This window comes from Erpetoichthys calabaricus, chromosome 10, assembly GCF_900747795.2.
Source record: "Erpetoichthys calabaricus chromosome 10, fErpCal1.3, whole genome shotgun sequence".
Classification (NCBI taxonomy): domain Eukaryota; kingdom Metazoa; phylum Chordata; class Cladistia; order Polypteriformes; family Polypteridae; genus Erpetoichthys; species Erpetoichthys calabaricus.
In genome coordinates, this window is record NC_041403.2 from 136,834,940 (window position 1) to 136,859,942 (window position 25,003).

The 25,003-nt window shown below is 38.4% G+C and overlaps 1 protein-coding gene across 2 annotated transcripts in view; it reads right to left on the reverse strand.

Annotated features, from left to right (window-relative positions):
• Positions 1-25,003, reverse strand: part of LOC114659434 (formin-H) — a 235,050-nt gene that overhangs the window by 161,447 nt on the left and 48,600 nt on the right. The window contains exons 2-5 of one of the 2 annotated variants that reach the window (XM_028811923.2): positions 23,472-23,597; positions 20,282-20,398; positions 8,767-8,841; positions 7,498-7,671 (exon numbers count right to left, since the gene is read on the reverse strand). In XM_028811923.2, coding sequence (XP_028667756.2) covers positions 7,498-7,671; positions 8,767-8,841; positions 20,282-20,398; positions 23,472-23,597 — 492 coding nt within the window. The remainder of the gene's footprint in view (positions 1-7,497; positions 7,672-8,766; positions 8,842-20,281; positions 20,399-23,471; positions 23,598-25,003) is intronic. The other variant, XM_051933105.1, reaches the window with a different exon arrangement.

The window sequence follows — 25,003 nt, forward strand, 5'->3', positions numbered from 1 at the left end:
CATGACCTTAAAAAGGCAGTTCATGCTAGAAAACCCTCAAATAAAGCTGAATTACAACAATTTTGCAAAGATGAGTGGGCCAAAATTCCTCCAGAATGCTGTATAAGACTCATTACAAGTTATCGCAAACGCTTGATTGCAGTTATTGCTGCTAAAGGTGGCCCAACCAGTTATTAGGTTCAGGGGGCAATTACTTTTTCACACAGGGCCATGTAGGTTTGGATTTTTTTTTCTCCCTAAATAATAAAAACCACCATTTACAAACTGCATTTTGTGTTTACTTGTGTTATATTTGACTAATGGTTAAATGTGTTTGATGATCAGAAACATTTTGTGTGACAAACATGCAAAAGAATAAGAAATCAGGAAGGGGGCAAATAGTTTTTCACACCACTGTAGTTACTTCATAATTAACCACAGATCGCCACAACAAGTTGCTCTGCACAGCACTCAAGAATACTGGTCAATGCAACACAGATAACAAGGTGTCATATAGCATAATTCAGTTTTACTTTCAAAGTCTTGATGTGAGAGGAGGACACTTCAAGTATATCTTTTGAGAGTGATGTGTGCCACTGTGAAAGTCAAACTTAAAAAAAAATCAAGGCACTACTAACATTATTTTTTGCAAACTGCTGATTATATTTTGGGAAGTATGGTGGCGCAATTTTTTAAATTCAGTCTTTTTTGAACCATGAATGAAATTGCTAATTTTTTGAAGAAGACCAGTCATGTCCACATGGCATTACTACATCTCTATTCCTGCAGTTAATAGATGCTGTCAAACATGAGTATCCCCAGACAAGCTCAACTGAGGCAAGCAATAGCATTCTGGCATGAGGTGGGCTACTGTCACTAATGGTATCCTGTCCTTTGTCTACAGCCCAGAGAAGATACCCATTGGGGACACTCCCCCCATCTGTTCGTTAAAAGCCAGAGAAGCCTAATAGAGAGACAGAGCAGAGAGTGTGAAAGCCGTCAAGACTGACCTTTTTAGTTGTGCACTTAATCCCCTGTTTTTGCATGTTTAGTTTAGTATATGTAAAACTTGGTTAGCGGGATGATACCCCAACATTTCTCCCTGCTCCTGACTGCTTCCTCGCCTCTGGTCACATTATTTATGAGATGTTTATTTCTTCTGTCAAATGAGCACTGATATCAGTGTTGTTATTTAGAAAATCTGCACTATGGCGCTTAGAAGTGCTGCCCACAAGAATAATCACAGAACATGGAGAACATTGTGCAGCTCCCTGGGCCAGAGATTTATGGATTTACAGTAGATTAAGAAAGTATTTACTTTATGTACTTTCTGTGTTGTGTTGTAGATTTAATTTTAAATGGATAAATTTGACATTTTTGCCCATCAAGCTTCCCTCAATAACCTGTAATGACCAAGTGAAAACATGTTTTCAGAAAGGTTTGCAAATTTAGTGCACTGTAAATGCATTAATATATAATTAATTGTGTTAATACTATTATCAACTAGATTTATCATGGGAAAATGGGCTATTAGAAAGCATATCAATGATCCAATTGAACAAAATTCAAACAATGAAATGTTTGGCAGAAATAGAAACAGCACTCCAAAAATAAAGCAAATGTGGAGCTCTGAGAGACCATAACAGTAAGAACGTGATTGGAGGACTATTGTCAGATTTTATCATGGTTGGTTGATCTGTTGATGAATTATTCAAGACAGTCACACATAAACACACAGTGAGCCAAACATCATGTTGGAAATGTTCAAATAAAATTCTGAGGTACTTAAAATGCATAATTTCTTTGAAAACTCAAAGCAGAATTTTCCACCCAAAACTTCATAATGAGAAAGAAAAAAAGCATCTGGTGTTTTTTGGCAGATACTGTTATGATGTTTCCAGAAAAGAAAACATCAAAAAGAGATTAGGGCTGAGCAACATGAACACATTTATAGATTCTATGTCATTCGATATGTATAATAATTATTATTATATTCATTCCTGATGTTCAGTTTTAAGTATGAATGCTATAGTATTTTGAACCAAGGAGAAATCAAAACGGCTTATTATTGTGCTGAAATATACATTGTCAAATAACATTATCAGAATTGAATATTACTAAGTATAAATAAGTAAATGGTGGCGCAGTGGTAGTGCTGCTGCCTTGCAGTTAGGAGACCCAGGTTCACTTCCCAGGTCCTCCCTGCGTGGAGTTTGCATGTTCTCCCCGTGTCTGCGTGGGTTTCCTCCGGGTGCTCCAGTTTCCTCCCACAGTCCAAAGACATGCAGGTTAGGTGGATTGGCGATTCCAAATTGGCCCTAGTGTGTGGTTTGTGTGTGTCCTGCGGTGGGTTGGCACCCTGCCCAGGATTGGTTCCTGCCTTGTGCCCTGTGTTGGATGGGATTGGCTCCAGCAGATCCCCGTGACCCTGTGTTTGGATTCAGCGGGTTGGACAATGGATGGATAAATAAAAAGTTAGATTTTTGAAGACCTTTTGGCAATTGCTGTAACATCCAGCATTTGAATAAATGCAAATATGTTACAACGCATGAATCAAACTTCAAGGCAACACTTCCTTTCTCATCTTAAACAGGAATAAAACAAAATCATTTAAATTATGTCTCTTTTCAAAAGTTTAAACGTGCTCCTCCATGACAATTCAGAGATGACAGTTTGAGAGAGGGATAAGGAGAAGCAAGAAATCAGTTTATCAACCGAGAGAAGCCCGTGCAGGCTTTTTGAGAAGGCGGAGCACCGCGCAAGAGGCAGATTATGCGACAGAGCCGGCCAGAAGGGAAAGGAGAAATGTTGTGAAGGTAGTCTGTCTATGTTTCCTAGGGGTTTTCCCAGGGGTGTCTGTATCTTTTGGGGGTACGATTAGCTTCGCAGCTCACAATATAAATTATAATAGAGCATGTTAGCCTCATACTTTATAGTGAACAGCAAAGTTATTTTTCATTGACAGGTTTTTAGCTAGAGTGATGTAGTACTGTGCAAGACATCAGCATTACACTCTGCATTACAGTGCTCAGAAGCAGTATCTGCATGGCTAAGGCCAGGCACCTCCATTGGCTCAGGCTGATAAGATACAGCTTCTTAGAGCCGCTGTCTTCCAGACATTGCAGGTTCGTGCCTGGCCATTGCTAGTTACCACAGTGCAAATCTGTGAACTGAAATGGCTTATTGTGTGAATCTATGGCAATATACTTGGCATAGTCTATAGCCTTTGGACTGTGGTGGGAGTGGAGAGTGGTGCAGTGCTGTGCTGCACAGTGGGGGCTGAGTAGATAGCTCCAAAAATGTCACCAGAAAGTGCTCAGCTCACAGTGTTCAGAAACAGTAACTACCTGGCCAAGACTGGGAGTCTTCTTTAGCTCAGGCTGACAAGAAACTGCTTCTGAGAGCTGTTGTAATCCAGACGTTGTGGGGATACCAGCTGGCTACCAACAATTACTACAGCACAAATCTGTGAGCTGAGATGGCTTGTTGTGTGAGTCCACAGCATTTCACTTGGCGTAGTCGGCAGCCTTTGCACTGTGGTGGGGATGGAGTGTGTTGCTGTGCTGCGCTGGACAGTGAGAGCGGAGTATACAGCTCAGCTGATGTCACCAGAAGTGCTCTGCTCAGTTTTTAGAAAAAGTGGTGCTCGGCCAAGGCTGGGAGTCTCCTTTAGCTCAGGCTGATAAGAAACGGTTTCTGAGAGCTATTGTAATCCAGACATTGTGGGGTTGAGGGCTGGCTACCTCCATTAACAACACAAATCTGAAAACTGAGATGGTTTCTGGTGTGAATCTAGGAAATGCACTTGACATAGTTGGCAGCCTTTGCACTCAAGGTGCGAGTCTACAGCAATACAGCTAGAAATCCTAGCCTGCCTACTGTCTCTGGCTTTGTAATGCTCTGTGCCAGGATACAGTGCTGCCACCTGCTTTGAAATAATGATCTGTGGGATCCAGTAGCAGGGAGGAACAGGCACTGTTTGCCCAGAAAGATCATCTGTAAATCTTACACTGGGTTTGGCAATATAGACAAAAATAGTTTACATGAGAAAAATAAATATTTTTTGGAAGATAGTCGTATTTATCTCAATATATAATAAACAAAAGGCTGAAGTAGTCTACAATAGAAAAATGAGTTTTCAATTAAAACAAACCAAAAATTAATGCACAAAGAATCAAAAGAATTCACAAAGCAAAAAAAATGAAAATGACTGAATAAAAAATTAACATGATATTCATGTGCTTTCTTATTTAGCCATAATATTTACACTTACCTAAAATTGCCTGTAAACAAATTGATTTCAATGTAGTGAAACATTTTTTTAAAAATGCATTACCAAAATATATAATATATACTACTAGATGTGTAAGCCCGTGCTGTAAAAAGCCTGGGCTCCTAGAAACTTGAAATTCGTTTTGCGAATGTGCTCACCGCCCTTGTCTATCAGCAGCTAAGCGAGTGTCTCTCTCCTCAATGGTTTTGTTTGGCTGATATGCTTGCCTCACTTCTTTATTAGCTGCTAAGTGAGTTTGTCCTTCATCGGCGGTTTCACTTTGGTAACCTTCTTTTTGTCACTTTCTTTCAGCTTCATGCTGTAGCCTCGCACTTCCGGGCCGGACAGACAGACACACACATTTCCACGTGTAGATGTTTTATATAAGATTTTCAACGCTGTACTGTTTTTTTCACTGTTCCTCATGACAAAAACCCAGAACGTGAATTTGCATGGCAATTACTTACCTGATACACTAAATCACTTACATTATCCTTAGGTGAAAGAGACTAAATGTTTTCAAAAGGGGGACACCTTGTGCAACACAGTATAACTTTGCAGTGCTATGGGATATGACATCTAAACCCGGCAAAAAAGAAACTTGATTCCAGGGTTGTGCATTTTAAAATGTCTTGGTTAAGTAGTGTAAAATTGAGTATTTTGGAGAAAAATCCCTAAAGCATCAAAGTATTTTTTTGTGTTTTATTAGTTGACATTTCTGTAAACAAATATTTTTTTTTATCAATAAAACACTTTCTTTTAAAAATGTGAAGTGTTGTATGTACTACTGTTCAGCCATTTGCAGCTACTTTATTACAATAAAGGTGTAATAACCATTTAGATTTGGTTATGTCATTTAGGCACAATAATGGCAAAAACGTCTTAGTGCAGGGGTGGGCAAATTCATTCCTGGAGGGCCGCAGTGGCTGCGGGTTTTTGTTCCAACCCAGTTGCTTAATTAGAAAACAATCCTTGCCAATAATTACATTTCATGGCTTGTTAGTGCTTTAACTCTGCTATGTCAAGTCATTCTCATATTCTAGATTTTTTTTTCCATTCTAAGGATATCATCCAAATACTTTGAAGTGTAAAACGGATGGGTAATTCTCAGTCCTTCACTTTTTTCTCTTCTCTTTCCTTCCAAGTATTTAATTAAACCAAATAGTGCACGATAAATACACACAGGTGTAAAGGGTAACAAGCAAAATGGATAACTGCTGGTTTCTTTTGTCATTTGCATCTTATTGCTAATAAGGAGCAATTAAAAACCGAGAATGCAGCTGTTTAAGACTTAAATAAGCAATAAGGGTTCATAATCTTAATGAGGGAGATAACTAAAATGAAGCAGAAGTGTTTCTAGAGCAATAAGTGCTTCTTATTAAGCAATTGGGTTGGAACAAAAACCTGCAGCCACTGAGGCCCTCCAGGAATGAATTTGCCCACCCCTGTCTTAGTGCATAAAGGGTTAAGAGGACACCGCTGTAAAAGTACAAACTAAAATGACATTTACGATTAATTCACCCGTCAATTTTTTAACATAATAAACGAAAAATGTATGGATTTAATGTCAGGATATGTGATCACATGACATTTTTCTGAATTTCCGCAGCTCCTGATTGACATTTAAATGCATCATAGAGTGAGACACGAAGACAGTACTCAAGTGGTCTAGCAGGCAGGATGAATTTCTCCCAACACAAGCAGAAGTGGGTTTAAAAAAGCTTTACTTGCATGCAGCTCTTGCTGTCAATGAGTTGTACAGTATTTGGTAATTATCATTATCATATTATCACACTTCACTGTGCTAAAGTATGTTGATATCAGAAAGCATGTATTCTCTACTTTCTTATAATATCATTAAAGGAATGAAAAGGAATATATTTCCCCCCATATGCTGGATCTGTTATATATTTTAAATAATTTTTGTATTTAATTTTTATATTTTTGTGCCAAATATACAGCAGCTTTCAGCTTCTTTTCCCTCTGTAATTATTTTAAATGTGGCCCAAGGACGAACACTTTAACATTCTGGAATGCAGACAACCAGGTTTATAACAGGGTGGACTGAGTTCATCTCAGTACTTTCACATTTCAGAACATCAAAACAAGAGCAATTTGCATTCATCTCAGATGTGAAATTATTAAACTCTAGAAAAAACAAATTCACCACAGTATCACATGTGAATCTAAAAGATACAGGATGATTTGATTACTTATCCTTTGCTTTTTTTATTCCCATCATTTTCCTATCAACTAAGGCAATAATCAGCTTGCATCTTAAATAAAATAAAGACCACCACACACAGTCTGTCAATTTTAAGTAAATGTTCATTATTCTTAATCAAGAATTAAAAAGATAAAAAAGTGGATTAGACAGAATAAAACAAAGCAATAACACATAAATAGAAGTGTCCTCCATGCCAGTGCTAACTATTCAAAAAATATTGTCTAGTGCCAAGCCACAAATCATTTACTTAATCCTCATCACTGTACCAATCTAAAGAGCAGAATTTGGAAATAAAAAGGCCAGCTCACTGCAGCCATAAAAGAGACACCCCAGATGGACTAGTATTTCAGAGTCTAGCTCATTTGTGAGGGTAGGGTGATCTTGAATCTTTAACAGAAGTTATAGGAAGTTATTGGAAGCAAAGGCCTCACACAATGGTTTACAATAAACCTACATTAATCTGTACCTCTGCCCTCAGCTTAGTCACAAGCTGTATTTCTTGCATTTACCTTTTAATTGGTGTCTAATGTTTGAAATTCATTTGTATTCGCCGTTGTTTATTTGATCATCTGGGTTTTTCCTTCTATTGTACTCTTTTGAATATCTCAGTAGTGCTTTGAACATGGGAAACATGCTATTTAAACAAGGTGGATTATTAACAATAAACTCTGGGTAATGGCTAAGAAAGCTGGTACAAGTGACAGAAGAGAGAACTCTGTACAAGTTGTTGATCTCCCTGGCCACATTAGAGCAAATAGGCTGATGATCTAGGAGGATCTCAAACCATCTTCTTCAGAGAGTAGTCAGTTAAGGAATCACTGAATGCCTCCCACAAGAAGGGTACCTGGCACATTTAATTAGGAGGGGACTCACATCACTGATGTCTTAGTTTTTCAAGGGCGCCTAAGAATACACCAGGCGAATGCTATTGCCTGGAAGATACTCTGTCATCCTAGGTAAGGACAAGAAAATGAAGAATGGGAAAGGTCAACAAAAGCATTTTTTAAGTCAAGCTTACCTTTGCTTTGTCTTCCAACGAAGAAGCTTCCAGCTCGTAATCTTGACGGCCTTGGAAACAAATGGTAAACTTTGTTCCGTGCCCATCCTCTGCAGATTTGATCTGAGAGAAGGGTAACTGTCTCTTTACAGTTCCCTTCTCAATGCTGCAAACCACTTTCTGTTTAAAATCAATCTAAAAGAGAAGCCATTATTTTAGAGAGGGAAAAGAGAACATTATCGATAAATGGAATCAGGAAAGGCTTCTGTTGCACAGCCTCTCGGACTCCACCTGTTATTTGCTTATAAATTGTAGAGATGCTATACAAGAAATGTTAGGCACTTGTCAACAACGATACAAAGAGATATGGTTCAGAGAACCATATCTTGGCCATGAATTAATGCAGAGGTCATTTTCAATATCCACATACTTCTAGATGATCACTGAACTAAAAAGCCTGAGGAGGCAGTACAACAACAGCACTCTTACATGGATTGGCATCTCTGTTTTCAACTGTAAGATGTCCGCTGGAAATTGTAATTATAACATGGGGGAAAAACGTACAGCGGCCCTGAATGGCAAAATGCAAAAAAAAGTTAAATCAGTGTATAGAGTTAAAACAAAGACAATTTGGTAGAGCCAGTTTTTGAAGTTTCATCCACTACTTTTTTGAATGATCATTTCATGCACCCACATTTTGATGTTTATTTTATGCAGTCATTTTTTTGATAATATAATGCAGTCACATTTTACATGTTGATTTCAGGTGCAACTTTTTTTTTATTTTAAATACTTTTGATGTTCCACATCCTCACTATTTGGCATTAGTCTTAGGTAGAATGATGTACAGCACAAAAAGCTGCAGCATTTTAGGCACTAGTCAAGTCAATAAACAAAGCAAATAAAATAACTTTTAATTAAATGAATAGACATAGAGCATATAGTATGTTTCATTGTTAAAGGTGCCTCAAGGAATGTATACTAAAGGAAGCCAATAAATTTAATTTAGTGGAGATCTGGGCAAGTGAAGTGATTTATTGACAGACTAGGATCTGATCCTGCATTCATTCTTGGGCCTTGAATTAACCCGGCCACACTACTTGCCAATAGCAATTAAACTACTGTAAACTACTAAGTTTATTGCTTTTCTAAACTATCTATTTTTAGAAAGGCACGACAATAGAGCATATATAGATCTTTTTTTGTAAATCTAACAGAGCCTAGAGTCTTCTTTCAGTGCACATGTATGAATATTTTCTCTACAGTGTCATCAACACACATTTAACTTACCTGCAATATGCGTTTCTGCCATATGTATCTGTTGTACTTGTAGATGCTGAAATTATACTGAGACACGTTCCCACCCTGCAATGGAAATAAAATTAGACAAAGTTATAGAATAGATGGCATATATAAGAGGGCCGTCTGCTCAATCAGATCCAAATGGCATCCTCTACCGCTCAACTTGCCAGGATGTACTGAGGAGACTGAAGTTTGAATTATAGTGTACATAAAGTCTTGCACATTAAAAAGAGTCTATAAGATTCAAGATACAATTCACAAACAAAAACACAAACATTTTACTCTGAGATACACATGCACTAACATGGATTCTACAATAAAATAAAGGGAAAGCCAGAAAAACAAAATAAACACCACACAAGCAATAAAAATGCAAAGGACCAGTAGAAATCCACTCAAGTTAACTGTGCAGAAAATGATTAATTATGTGTTGTGGCATGAACTCTACAGAGATGAGAATTCAACAGAAGTATTAACATTCTTCCACAAAAAGGATCAGTTCAAACCTCACTGATGGAGACAGACAATGCTATCACAGATGTCATTTCAGATCCTGCCATAAATCTTCATATTGGTTCAATTATTGAGCCTTAGACATGTCATTCGGTTAAGTTCTCTGTCATGTTCATCCAGCTACTGGCATCAGATCATTGTGACACCCTCTGACATCATTATCATCTGACAAAAGGCAGCACTATTCATTTATTCATTTATTTTCCACTTCTGGCAGTAATATTAATTTAAATGTTAGGTAAACTGAGAGCCTTGAAACAACCCACTACCAAGAAGACATATATTGGCCGTGCACAGCCTAAACTGAAATAGCAACATTTCATTTTTTATAACAAAACACCTTTGAGATGAAAGAGAGCAAGCAGTGTTACAGAAAGAACATCCAGACTACACACACTGAAAGACTTGAACACAATATTTTGAGTCTGTCCACTTTATTGTTAGATTTTGCTGGCTAGCCAACAACAGAAAAACTATTTTTGACATACCAGCTCCTCACACCAAGATACTGTGCTTTGAAACAGGGGCTTCTATCCCACAAAGTAGAACGTGCACAGGTAATGATTCCTTTTTTACATTTAGCAGTGTCAGACGCTAACTGTTGGGTGAAGATAAAACTGACAAGCAGTCCTGTTCTGATCAGCACAGTGTTTTGTGTTCAGAGCAGTTCTGGTATTGATCTGCCTTCTTTTTTTCAAAGTTACTGTGGTTACCTTTAAGGGAGCAAATAGTACAGGATTCTCCATATATCTTTGCAGACTTGCACTACACAGCGTTGACTGGGAAAAGCACAAGCCAGAACTGCAAACATGCAATAAAAAATAAAAAATGGCAGCCCTCATTTGATTTACAAGATAAAGGGGTTTAGCCTTCAGCTGGAAAGCTCAGGTTCAACACATGCACACATACCCAAGGTTAAACCTAAACCACTGCAGAACTAATACTGCTAGACTCATTCAGCTGGCAATTGGCATGCTGCTCCCAGAGTAAAGGCACTTTCACATACTACACAAAATTATTTTCCCTCTATAAGAAAAAATGGAAAACAATGCTAATTCATTAAATGAACTACTAATTTACTAAAGTAAAGCTTATTAGTTATTTTGATCAGCATCTGTGGAGCTGTGTTCAACACTTTAAACATATAAAAAAGCTTTGAATTAAAATCTATCAAATCAAGAACTGGCAAGAGGGAGGCCTAATTCGTGCAGTTGAAAGATTTACCACATCAAGTGGGAGAAAGACATGCTTTAGGATGGTTTAGGGTTGACATATTTTGACAACAAAATAAAATCAGGGGAGGGTGGTGTGTACTATCTGCAGTGGTACTGGATCAAATAAAAATGGCATCAATTTTTCAATAATGGATTGCAGGCACCAACATGTAACTTTGCCAGGTGGCTTGGTATCAGAATTGATTTGGAAAATCAGGCAATAGTCTATACAATAAGATAGTTGCCTCCCCTCTTTTATAATAAGTGCTATCATGACCAAATTAATTGAGACATTCACTTTTCTAGGAGACAGAGCAGCATTTAACATCTAAAACAGGGATTGAGACAAATATAGGATAATTCTTAGAGGGAGACGAGCAGTGCCCATTTACCTTCCCATGCCTACAGAATTAATTTAAAGCCTACTTAAATTTGGCAACTGAAAATGGGGACTACACTGTCTAGAATGTCTAGAAAAGAAACACAAGCAGGAGGAGAAGTATTAGTCAGTCAGTCAGTCATTCTCTAACCCACTACATCCTAACACAGGGGTATGCTGGAGCCAATCATAGCCAGCACAGGGCACAAGGCAGGAACAAACCCCAGACAGGGTACCAGCTCACCACAGGACACACACACACACCCACCAAGCACAATTTAAGATTGCCAATGCACCTAACCTGCAGCACTACCATGGACCCACCGTACCACCCAAGAAGTATTAATATTTTAGAAAATATTTCAGAATAAAATTTTAAAAAAAGCAAGATGCATGGAAAAGAGCATGCAACATATTTTGTGCACACAATTTGTTCAACTGCCACCCATTTACACTGATAACTCATTTTTGTTGCACAAATTACAATAGAAGCAGGTGTTTGAAAGCAAAGTCAAACTATAAACTAATTAACAATTGTGACAGATAGGGGGCGCTATCGCTCCCTTGAACCCTCGGACCAGACGCCAGACACCAGATAAAAGTCCAAAATGAATTTATCATAATAATAAATGTGTACAAAGCACCCGCCACCTCCACTATACTTAATAAACAATCAACAATCAATAATACAATCCTCCAATCCTCCCAGCAGCTCAGTCACCCTTCCTGCCAACTCGGCTCGATCTGCTGGGGTTACCCATAGTCCTTTTATACTTCTTGACCCAGAAGTGTTTCTGTCCCTCAGTCCATGTGACTTTATAACACTTCCGGGTCGGGTAAAAACTCCTTTTCTTCAGCCCGGAAGCACGCCATTGTCTCTGTCCCCTCAACTGGGAAGTACTTCCAGGATCCCCTGGTGGCCCCCATGGTATCCACCAGGGCTGTGCATTAAAACTCCAATGTCCATGAGGCCCTGCTGGAATTCGGGGCATCTCCATGTTGCAGGGAGGGCTCCATCTGGCGGCCTGGGGGTATTGGCCGGGATAAACTGCCGGCCATATATCACACAATGTCTTTTGTTTACTCATAACTTGCAACTTGTTAGCGCTGCCATTGAGGATTTGTTGGAACCAAATTTCTCAGCAAAAAGAAGTAAAAGTCAAAACAGGACAACCCCTTTCAAATTCAAAAAGAGGGCTGCAAAACTTGTTCAAAACTGATATGCCACATAAGCCCATTAAACAAATTAATTCTGGTAGACATGTATGTATATAACTTATATAAGTATGAAAAAGTCATGAAATTTGCACCATGAACCACTACGTGAAAACCTATTATGAATAAGTTTCAAGGAGACTTTAGGGGTGAATAGAAATAGGACCAACTGAAATGCTAATATAGTAATCCCTCGCTACTTCGCGGTTCACTTTTCGCAGATTCACGACTTCGCGGATTTTATATATAAGCATATCTAAATATATAACGCGGATTTTTCGCTGCTTCGCGGGCTTCTGAGGACAATGGGTCTTTTTACTTCTGGTACTTGCTTCCTCAGTTGGTTTGCCCAGTTGATTTCATACAAGAGATGTTATTGGCGGATGGCTGAGAAGCTACCCAATCAGAGCACGCAGTTAAGTTCCTGTGTGCTGCTGATTGGCTCAGCGACGGAGTGCTGCATTAACCAGGAAGTCTCATCTCACTCATTCAGCATTAACGTGCTACTGCTTCAGGGGCCGTGTCCAAGCGCCAACAGAAGATGCAAATGATTGCAGAAAAGGTAAAAGTTTTGGATATGTTGAAGGAAGGGAACAGCTACACCGCTGCAGGACACCATTACAGCATCAATGAGTCCATGATTCTTTTTATTTAAAAAGGAGGAAAAGCATATAAGATCTACAACCGCAGTGTCCTTTAACCAGGGCGCAAAACGAGTTGCAAGTGGACGTGATAAGGCAGTAGTCTGGATGGAATCTGCTTTAGGAATCTTTGCAATAAGGTCAACGACGTCATTACTGCCTACAAGCTGCTACGTGTACTTCGCTATACAGTAAGTGTAAACTTATCTACCGATTTCATATTGCTTAGCAGTTGTCCCTGTTATTAATAGAGTAAAGGGTGGGTTGTAAACAATACAGGGAGGGTTTAAAAACGTCCAAATACACGTTAAATAATTAAATAAATATGGTGTCCCTACTTCGCGGAAATTCAGTTATCGCGGTCGGCCTTGGAACCTATCTCCCGCGATAAGTGAGGGATTACTGTATGTCACACAATCATCGGGGAGAAATAAGATCACTATTAAAAGAAGGAAAGAAAGTTAAAAAAAAAGTGACATTATCAGACAAAAAGACTCACTGATTTCAGCCTTCTTGCAATAAAATTATATTTGTCAGTGTCGTCAGTAAAGGAGAGCCATAGTTATATTGCTTAATTTGTTCAAATTCCAGAAAACTGGAGAAGCTAAAATTGGATATTGGAAATTGTTGAATGCATAAACATGGTATGGAAACAGAACATTTTAATAATTCATTAAGGTTACTATTCCATACTCTTGATATCTAAAGAAAATATTGATATCTTTGCCTTTTCGCCATATTAGGCTTATAGGGATTCTTAAACTGATGATGTGCAGCAATGAAGCTAACATACAGAAATTAAAGAGTTTACCTAGACAACAACCTAGACTAAAGCAAAATGGTAAGATTCACATTTGACAAATGCTTCTATTACACTACAAAAATGCAGTGTTGTGGCTGCCATCCTGTGTCAATCTATTTCACATTTCGTTAAGCAGCATCAAGCATAGATTAACATTTCTTTAATGAAAAACACTGAAAATCTAGTACAAACATTTTATACAAATTGCAGTAGTTCTTCTTTTAAGAAGTCTAATTCTCTTGAAATTTGACCAGTTCGCAGAATGTGAGCCTGTTTCATTCCAAACATTGAAAGAAGTAACATGACTTTTCAGACATTTTTCAGTAAAAGCTTTTAAGTGGAACTATGCCTTTTTGACTCAGCACTGAAGGGAACAAGCTGAAGATGACAATGATCCTATTCTCAAATGTGGTATAAACTGAACAAACCAGAATATCATGTTCCTAATGCTATTATGAATATATGTATTAAAAGAATTGACAGAGCTGTGTTGATTTCTTCTGTGAAGTGCATCAATCACAGTCAAATGTTTCCAATTCACTAAAGCCAAAATAACGAAACTCCAATCAAAGTGAAATTATTTATTTTTCAACAGAACTGCAAGAAATAATGTCATCATTTCAATGCCCCACTATTAATTTTGCAGAAAAAGGACAAGATCACTGTAACAGCTGGTTTCCTGAGGATGATTAGAAAAGGTGGTCTTTTTTGAACAGACACCAGGACTACTTCAGAAAATGTACATTTACAAAACTTCTCATTTGGCAAACACAACTAGAAATATTGCCAGTAAACAAATAACACCTTCAACATGCAAGTGTCACACCACAGCATTATTCTTAGTGAATATGCCTGAAATGTAGTCATTCATTGCACAACTGGTAAGCGTTTGGTGATTAGACATTCAATGTGCAGCACTTGAACTCATAGTAAGGGGCTTTGGAAAAGTTTTGTTCACCTTTGTTGCCAAGTTTCGGTCAGAAAGAAAATTCAACAGTCAGCTAAAGACCACTTGAAATCCTCATCTATCAGTTCATCATAAGCATTAGGCGGGACAAGGGTGGTAATATATTCAATACAGAAGAACCAGACGTATTTGCCAGGTTAATCAACACTGCACCAGATAATTTGAAGCCCTATGTGTTTCAGTGATTTGTGCTCACTTATGGGTCTAAGTGCACATTACACGGTAAGATAGTCTGAGTGACTCAATGCCTTAATTACGACAGATGGCTTAATGACTACAGTCTGGTTGTCTTGACAACACAAAATGGATGTCTTCACAACAGGAACTACAGTAGCCATCCTAATCTGTGACTTTTGCATGCTTAAGTTAAAAAAAATCATAAAAATATAAGCAAACTATAGCATCCTGGAAACAAACTTGGCCCAAGATGCAATTTTGTTGTTCTGTTTGCCAAGAAGCCATCTTACATCTATTTTTGAATAAAAGACAATAGCTGTAGACACTCCTCTTCTTGTCTGAGCACACTCTATGGCTGCTGCAGGCAGTTTTATTCATTAGACGTTTAGTAAATTGGTTTACTTTGTCTGCAATCAAGTGGTCATCAGCAGGCGCAGTGGCCTTCACCTTGCAATCATTGATTAACTGAAGGCCTTTTCCAACACTGCAGCTTCTTATCTTGTATCATTTTGCTTCAACAGTCATATATGGCTCTTATTACTGCATATTGGAATTCAGACTTTAGCTGCAGCTCTCTTCACACAGGACAGCCATAATACCCACCAGACACTTTGAACTGCTGTGTCACTTGTAAAAAGTATCATAAACTATACCCTTGCATCTGGTCCCTTTGGTAAATTCAATTTTAAACAATAAGCCTCTTGCCAGTCTAAAAATCATGTTTACTGCTTTTGTAGGAAATGTCCAGCCACCTATGGTATGTAGGTGAAGCAGGGAGTTGGCTAGCAGACCATTTCAGGGAACATGCTTGCACCATTTTAAATCAAAGATCTTACAAAGCCTATTGTAGAACACTTGATCAAAGCCAGACTTGTCTCTCTGTGTTCTTTCACAGGGCTTCACAGACACTACTGAAAGAAAAACAGAAGTAGTAAAGCTCAATTCTCCGCCTGGGATCACATATTTCTCTAGGTCTCAATAACCAACTAACCTTTAAATCTCTCCTTTCACCTTCTCTAATGGCAGCTTTTCTTACCTACTCTCACCTTTTCTCCTCTCTTCTCCCCTGCTTTGTTCCCTCTGTCCCTCCTATGTATGTTACCTCCTCTTCCCTTTTCAGTTGCAAATCTGATGAAAGCTATACAGCCAAAATGTTATGTTTTTTACTTTCATTTCTTTCCAGTGTGAAAATAACCTTTAACATTTTTTTTAATTAGCTGAATCTGTTTCTTTTGATGTATATCTTTTCTTCACCCCCACACCATTCATTTTGTTGAACCAGAACTTGCTGTTTTATATAAGAACTCATTTTGGTGGGATACACATTCTTTTACAAACATTAATATAAAAAGTCATCAATAAGGTCACAGTTGGTATCTTCATCAGGTGTCACACATCAAGCCAGCAGGGATCAATCCACTTGTGATTTACAGCTTAGCAACTCAACCACATTACTTGCTTAATATTCTGTCTGCCCATAATTATTTAATAAAAAAGCATGAAATTCATTTCCCAGCTTAATTCTATTCTTAGGAACATAATATATTTAACAACTCATTGAGCAATCTTTTATGACATTACCTACCACTTTGAACTGACTGAAGGTTGAAATGGTTAATATTTTACACATAAAGAGGAACTTTGGTAATGGACAAAACTGACTTCTTGTCAGCATGACATGTTTCTACCACACAAATGAAAACAAGTTTAAATTTCATTTCCTCATTGCATGTCACAATGCTTTGTGTTAGTAATTGTTTATGAAAATGCACACAAATGTCAGTTATGATTTTTTTTAATGACTGCACTGTAGTACCACCCCAAAATACTGCAGCTGTGAAGTCAAAATGGCTGTAATTGCCATACGGATCTACATTTTATCCAACCTGACTAATCCAGTGCAGAGTCACAGTGGCTAGAGCCCATTCTCGAACCACTGAGTACAAGATGGGAACTAACCTTGTATGGGGTGCACAGCCATTACAGGTCACCAATTAATCTAAAGTGCATATTTGAGATGTGGGGGGACATGTGGAGTATCCTGAGCAAAACCTCATGCAGACATAGGGTGAACACATAAACTTTACAGAGTTACAAGCCGGGACTCCAGAGCTGTGAAGGAGGCAGCAATATTAATCGATGTGCCACCATGCCCATTGTGAAAGGTGGTCCTTAGAGCTTAAGCTTAGGCAAATTGTAACATGACATGGAAAACAAAATGAGCATGGCAAAGAGTTACATTTTTTTATTTCTGTGTATATACTGTACATTTTAATCTTTTAGAGAAATAAAACTTTTTCTTCCATAAGATAATTTCATACTTCACACAGTGACTATGAAAAGAGTTCACCCCCTTGGAAGTTTTCACATTTTACTTTTATAGAACACTGAACCCCAGTGCATTTCATTTGGCTTCTTTTACACTCCACAACAGAAAAAGACTCACTAACATCACAGTGAAAACAATATCTTTGCAAGTTGCCTAAATGAATTGCACATATAAAATACAAACTAACTGTGTGGGTATTAACTCCTTCTAGTCAGTATTTAGTAGATGCAACTTTGGTAGCCATGACAGGTTTCTGTCAGCTTTACAAATCTGGACACTGACATTTTTTTCCCTTTCTTCCATGCAAAACTGCTCAGGCTTTATCAGACTGCATGGGAATCAAGTTCAAGTCCACAAACTCTCAACTGAATTGAGATCTGAACTGTGACTTGGCCACTCCAGGACGCTAACCTTGGCATTTTGAATCTATTCCCTTGTAGCTTTGGCTTTATGCTTTGGATTGTTGTCCTGCTGGAAAACACATTTTCTCCCAAGGCGCAGGTTTGTTGCAAGCTGTATCTGGTTTTTCCCCCAGGATTTCCCCATTTTTTGGTGCCTTCATTTACCTCTTTACCCTCGCTAGACTTTCAGGGCCTGCTACAGAGAAACATCTCCACAGCATGCTGCTGCCACAACCATGCCTCACTGTGGGGATGGTGTTCAGAGTTCAAACAGGGTGTTTAGTCTTATGGATAAAATGCTCAATTCGGGTCTCCTGAAACCAGTGCACCTTCTTCCTCCTGACTTCTCCCACATGCCTTCTAGCACTTTTTGTTTAAACAGTGACTTCCTCTTTGAGAATTTCCCATAAAATTGTGACTGGTGAAGCAGCTGGGTAGCAGTTGTTCTTGGCACAATCTCAACTCAGAGTCCTCCTAGGTCTCTTGGTGACCTCGCTTCTTGCACAATCACCCAGTTTTTGTGGCTGGGGTGTCATACAGCTGTGCCATACTCTTTCCATTTCTTAATGACTGATTTAACTGATTCCAATAGACGGTCAGCCACTTGATTCATTCCTGCTTCATCCCCTGACATGTGCTTTTTAATCACATTTTCACACAGCTGCTTTGAGTGTTCCTTTCTCTTCATTGTGTAGGTTAGAACAGCAGTTCTCAAACTTGGTCCTGAGGACCCACAGTGGCTGCAGGTTTTTGGTCCAACCAATCTGTCATAATAATTGATGCTAACATTTTTCTCTTCTTTAATTCTGCATTTAGGACAACACATTAACATGATTTCTCCATTTATAAGACAATTAGAAATATTTCAGTTTTAGTTATAGCTTCTCAAGTGTTTAACTCTTTTTCATACTATTTTCCCCTTTTATTATGTCATTTTCTCCCTTCATTGTATTCTAATAATGACAATTAACAAGCAGAGCAGATGCCAAGCCAAACCACACTGAATGATGAAAGGCAGCAAAGACTTCAGCGCTAAACTCACTCATTAGTATGTGTGGCACCCGGCTGGGGTTCATGCCCGGCTGGGATGCCCAGGAGGACTGGAGGAGGGCTTGTGCCTCCTCCAGAACACGAGGGGGCACCCGCCCTGGTTGCTTTGGGGCGCCCCGATGCCTTGGGAGCCCTGGACCTCAGCACTTCTGCCACACCCAGAAGTGCTGGGTGGAAGAGGATTGGGGACACCCGGAGGACTTCCAGATACACCGCCAGAGCTTCCGCCACACAGGGGTGTGGCTACAGAAGCTCCTCAGGATGCACCTGGAGTCCATCCGGGGTGTATAAAAGGGGCCGCCTCCCTCCATTCATTGGCAAGAGTCGGGTGGAAGAAGGACGGAGCTCAGAGGAGAGGAGTGGAGGCGGACCAGAGACTAGAAGGCATTGTGTTGTGTGGCCAAGGACTTAACGGGTGATTGGTGCTGCGGCACTGGGTTTGTGCACTGTAAATATGAATAATAAACGTGTGTGTGGTGAAACGAACATGTCTACCTGTCTGTGTCCGGGCTGTTCCTCACATATGTAATGGATTAAACAGCCAGAAAAGCAGAATGAAAATCAGGATCCTCATATAACTGCTTAGCACATTATAGTAAAAATGTATTATGCTTAGTACATTTTAATAAAAAATTACCATACATAGTTTTTTAATTGGGCGGCACGGTGGCACAGTGGTAGCGCTGCTGCCTCGCAGTAAGGAGATGTGGGTTCGCTTCCCAGGTCCTCCCTGCGTGGGTTTCCTCCGGTTGCTCTGGTTTTCTCCCACAGTCTAAGGACATGCAGGTTAGGTGGATTGGCGATTCTAAATTGTCCCTAGTGTGTGTGTGTGTGTGTGTGCCCTGCGGTGGGCTGGCACCCTGCCTGGGATTGCTTCCTGCCTTGTGCCCTTTGTTGGCTGGGATTGGCTCCAGCATACCCCCATGACCCTGTGTTTGGATTCAGTGGGTTGGAAAATGGATGGATGGAGTTTTTTAATTTCTACATTGACCCCAAAACACAGAAACTGGGAAATAAAAGCTCACTTCATTAGGCTAGGAATCCAAATTAAAAAAGAATTTGGTTGGGACAAAAACCTGCAGCTACAATGGGTCCGCAGGACTGAGTTTTGGAATCACTGGGCTAGACCATGATACAGCCTGGACCTTCTTGACAGCATTCATTTAAAAGGCAAATTAAATTCACTGTGATTCAATGGTGTATATAAAGCAAATGTGAAAACTTCCTAGGGGTGAATATTTTTTGGCAGATACCATATTCAAATGTTAAATGAGACCACTGCATTTTACTTTATACAGATAATATTCATCTACCAAATGTAGTTAATTCAAGATGCTACTGCCCCATTGGGAGATACTTGAACCTGTGATTTTATGATTTCAGAATTCTTACTGCTGGGCTTTTGGAGTTATCTGAGAAACGTTAGACACTGAATGGCTATAGGTGTGGGGGCGTTAGCGTAGGTGCAGAATAAAGGCATAATGCTGTGAACACCTGAACCTATAATCAATAAAAAAGAAAAGAGAAAACACTATTGCAAGCTGCACTTCTGGTCATTAGTAATAGTGTGGGAGCAAAACATGACAAACACATCAAATAAACCTTTTAGCAAAATAAATAATTTATTTATTATAGTGTTTAAAAAATGCTTCTTTAGTATAAAAAACACTTTGATTATTATGTTTACCTTAGAAAAACATTTGAATAAAAACCTACATGCAAGCTGAAGAAGAGGGAAGCTCAGGGACAAAGACACATACGAGTTTGCTTCACCATCAAACCCGTTCCCATGACCATTCAAGTGCTGGTCCTCACCTTGCTGCGATCTGCGAGGTCACATTGGCTTTTCTTTGCAAACTCTAGAGCCTCCTGGATGGACAACTCTCCCCTCTTTACTTTCTTAAGAATAGAGAGCTGTTCTTCATTGCTTAACTAAAAAGAAAAAAAAAGTATTAGGCACTAAAGGGTTCAGAGCACCAAACAGTTTTGTGTTATTAAGCCCTACACCAGAAAAGGACCTATAATCAAATAGATCTCTGGAAACAACATTTGGGAACAGGACAAAGCAGAAACAATGCCCAAATGAAGCCATATGCATGTGTCCTTAGCTGAAAGGTGACTGTCCTTTGCACGGAAATGGTTTTGTTTAAGTTCTGGAAGGAAATGTAAATCCACTCAGAGCAAGATAAGCCTTTAGTGCCTAATAAGTAAACTCTTCACAAAAAAAATCATTTGATTCATTCTGCTTATTTTCTTCCTTTATGCTCTTACCTGTACAAGATGGCCTATGATAATTTGTACGGTTTAATTAACTTCAGCAAAAGAGGCAGTTTTCAGTCTTTCTTGAATGTGCTTATTAAGGGACCGTCATGTAAAAATACTTTCTATGACTATTACACTCTAAACACCAATCATTGTCCATTAGTCACTTTCCTGTTTTTTTTTTCAAAACTAAATAGAAGCAGACTCTAATCAAGAGAACAAATCATTAAAAAAAGAGCCCGTTTCTAGGAAATTCAACATGTGCCATGAATATTTAGACCTACAAATATGATAGAAAACTCAGACTCTTAAATGAGAAAGAAATTCTGATTAAAAGCATAACTACCAATGCGAGTGTGGTTCAAATGAATAAACCAGCTTTCTGGACATTCATACTGTTGGCCGTATAGCAAGCAAGCTTAAAAAGGTATAGATTTGTGTCGTTTTCCTCAATTAGAAGGCTAGCACATTGGCAGAAAACAATGAAAAAAATGTTAGTGGAGTAGAATTTATACATTTACAAGGCAGACACTTTTATGCAAAGTGGCTTACAAAAAAGGTCAACATAATTCAGTAGACATCATTCTTCGGGACTGTTTGGGAACAAGTGCTACAGGACATGGTTACAAAACTGATCAATTAATGAAGGGTACAGAACAAAAACACAAGCGAAAATATATGTCTCCTTAGTTACAAGAGCCTGTCAAAGCTATTATCATGACAGTGTGGCTTTATAAAACAAAAAGCAGGTATGCTGTGACAGACACAACTCTTTTGAGTAGATGTCAGGTTGAACAGCCTTAGTATTCTCAGAGATTATTAAAGTACACGCTTACAAATAAAGGTGCCAGAGTGATTATGAAGAGCGATGCCATAGTGGAACCATTTTTGGTTTTCAAAAGACCCATCCACATGAAGGTTCCAGAAAGAATCTTTATTTATATAGATTCATACAGTGGCATAGCTAGGGGCGGGCAGAGGGGGCGGTCTGCAACAGGTGGCACATTTTTAGGGGCGGCATTATTAGCCAAAAGGTTCAGTATAATTCGTGTGTAAGCAGCTGGGTTCGGAAAGATATCACTCATGAATGAAAAAAGTAAAATTCTCAGATTTTTATCCACAAATGCTTCAAAAATCATTTTCAGACTGTCCTTCTGTGACGGCATCAGGCACAGCAGTTGAAATTTATGAGGCAATAACAAAAATAAACAAACATTACATTGATAATAATTTCTAGGAAGATAAACAACTAATTTACAATTTATAATTTCATTTCGTTATCAATCCGAATGCGTTCTTGCTCTGCGCAGAAAAAATCCCCACCTACCACTTGTACACTTCACTGCTTCTAAACTAATAATTAGAACACGGCTTATCAGTGCATCTATACTACTGTATATTCTTGTCTAGTTGATGCTTATAAATAATTATATGTGAAAAATTATTGCTGTTTCTCTATATATGAATAAATCTATTTAAAATGTATCTTAATTTTTCTCTATACGTCATTTTAATTTTATATTTAAATAGGTTAACATATTCAAATATGTTGGAGGCTGGCTAATTAAAGCACCGATCTGCCCTGATCACTGGATCCACAACAGGCTCCACATAGTAAATACTCATGAACAGATGGTAACAGATTTATGAAATACCAGTAAGTCATGATTTTAAAAGGATTCTTGTTGCATACAATAACACAGTCCAAGTCCAAGTTTTCTAAGTAGCCTACCGTTCATCAAAGCACAAAGAACCAACTTCATATCCCAAGAGCCCTTCCCAAGATGAAATGGTGCTTTGTCAAGCAATAGTTCTACAAGGAACCATATAACCCAGAAAAGAACCGTAAAATGACATTAAAGAACAGTTATGTTTAACAGCGTAAAATAGGCAATTGGAATATATTTCATTCAAATTATTAGCAAAACAATCAGACACCATGGCTGTTTCAGTTTTTAATAAACTAATATCTCTGAAGGCTTCGGAATACAACACTGCTGAATTTTAATAAAAGAGAAAAACCAAAACCTCTCTAGGTGAATTGCAACACATATCAACCAACCAATCTATAGAAATCTATCTATCTATCTATCTATCTATCTATCTATCTATCTATCTATCTATCTATCTATCTATCTATCTATCTATCTATCTATCTATCTATCTATCTATCTATCTATCTATCTGACAAAATCATTCTTTCAATTCTTTTCATTATAGACTCTATTAAGCTCTGGGTACAAGACAGAGACAACCTTTGGATAGGATGCCAATCTATCAGTGGGCACATTCATTCATACATATGGCGCAGTTTAACTAGTTTCTGTAACTAGGCCCAAACATACAGTAGATGTGTTAACGGTGTGAGAGGAGACCTAGGTACCCATATAAATGTAGTTACTAATTATTAATTCTCATGCATAAATCTAACTTAGAAACTTGAATACTCATCTCAGAAACTGTGACACAGCTGCACTAAGTACTGAAAGGTCCCATGGCAAAACAGCTACATTTAAAAGCCACTCTCTTCTTAACAAGCAATACAAAAGAGACAGGAACTGCAATAATCAGACAAGCAAACCTATTATTTAAATGCTTGCTATCTGTTAGTCAAGGACAAACATGTACTGAATGGAAAACATAAAAAATATCAACACACACCGACTTTGCTACAAAATTTGACATCTTAACACTTGCTTGACTATTTCTAAAGGAGATGATCTCTTGTTGGCTTTGGCCTCACCTTAGACTGAAGGGCTACACTGGGGCATTCAGACTTGCCCTTTTGCGCACACCACAATGCATCCTGGACAGTTAGCTCTCCACGTTTCACCTTGTTCAGAATAGAGAGTTGCTCTTCATTGGTCAGCTAAGGATAAAATTGCAAATTTATGAGACATGGGGTACTTCATACTTTAGAATATAATACTACTTATTGTTCCTGGAACAAAGAATCATTTTCCAATGCAGAAAAAAACAAAATAAACAAAAATAAGGCAGGTTTTGTGCAAACCAAACCAAATTTATTTGTCACATACAAATATACATACAGTACAAAATGTAGCAAAATGTTTAGCTGCTAAACTCTAAATCTGTGCATTAGAAGAAGAATATAAAAGGAAAATAAAAAATAATCAAATGATTTTATAAATGTCAATAAAAGTCATTATATTAAATGACAGCAAAAGTATGTGTTATAATAAAATTATGAAGATATGTGAAATATAAGTAAACAATACATACAGCACATACATACATACATACATACATACAAACATACATACATAAATATTTATAGCTAGGGATCCACAAAGGGAGAAAATGTGTCACATAGCTTAAAAGAGTTTTTTTATTCCTAAGCTTTCAACAACCTACCAGGTGTCATCATCAGAGGAAAATGATTAAACATTCAGGAATCAAAGGCAATATATAGCAGTTGAAGGGTAAGGGTGGGGGGGGCGGTTGTAAGGGGGTTACAGGTGGATTAGTAAGTTGGGGTTCGGAAGGTGTTGGTCATAAAGTCTTTTTTATTATTTAGATGTTCTTCTTTTTAAGCTTGCATATGCTGAGTTCAAGTCCAAAGATCTATTACTGTAATGGCATTTTCATTAGAGAGCCAAGACTCAGCCAGCTCTCCAGCACTCTTGCCATTGGCCCAGAATTTTACTTTCACAGTGTCCCAGTTAAACAGGTGTCCGGTGAAACTTGTATGTGCATAAATTGGAGACTGTGAGTCTTTAGTTCTGAGAACATTGCCATGTTCCTGTATATGAGTTGTGAGTCTTTTAGACGTTTGTCCCATGCATACCACTGGGCATGCACTGCACGGAATGCTGTAAACTGCATTTCTTGTCTCTGTGGTCGATTTTTTGGTTTTGGCATTGAAAAGAACAGTCATTTTCTCCCTTTGTGGATCTCTAGCTACAAAAATGCAAACTGTATCACAGACCTTTGCTTCCATACATAAATAATTAAATAAATAGTGTAATAACTCAAATAATTTAATATGAGAGAATTAACAATAGGGTATCATTTGTAGAGCCCTCATTTAGGATGTGAATGAACTGTGGAAAGAAACTCCTCCTCGGTCTCTCTGACCAGGGGCCTCATGTATAACGCCGTGCGTAGAACTCACACTATAACATGGCGTAAGCACAAAAGCGGGATTGTGCGTACGCACAGAAAAATCCAGATGCAGGAATCTGTGCGCACGCATACTTTCACGTTCTTCTACTACATAAATCCCGATTTGCGTGAAAAGTAACGCACGTGCAC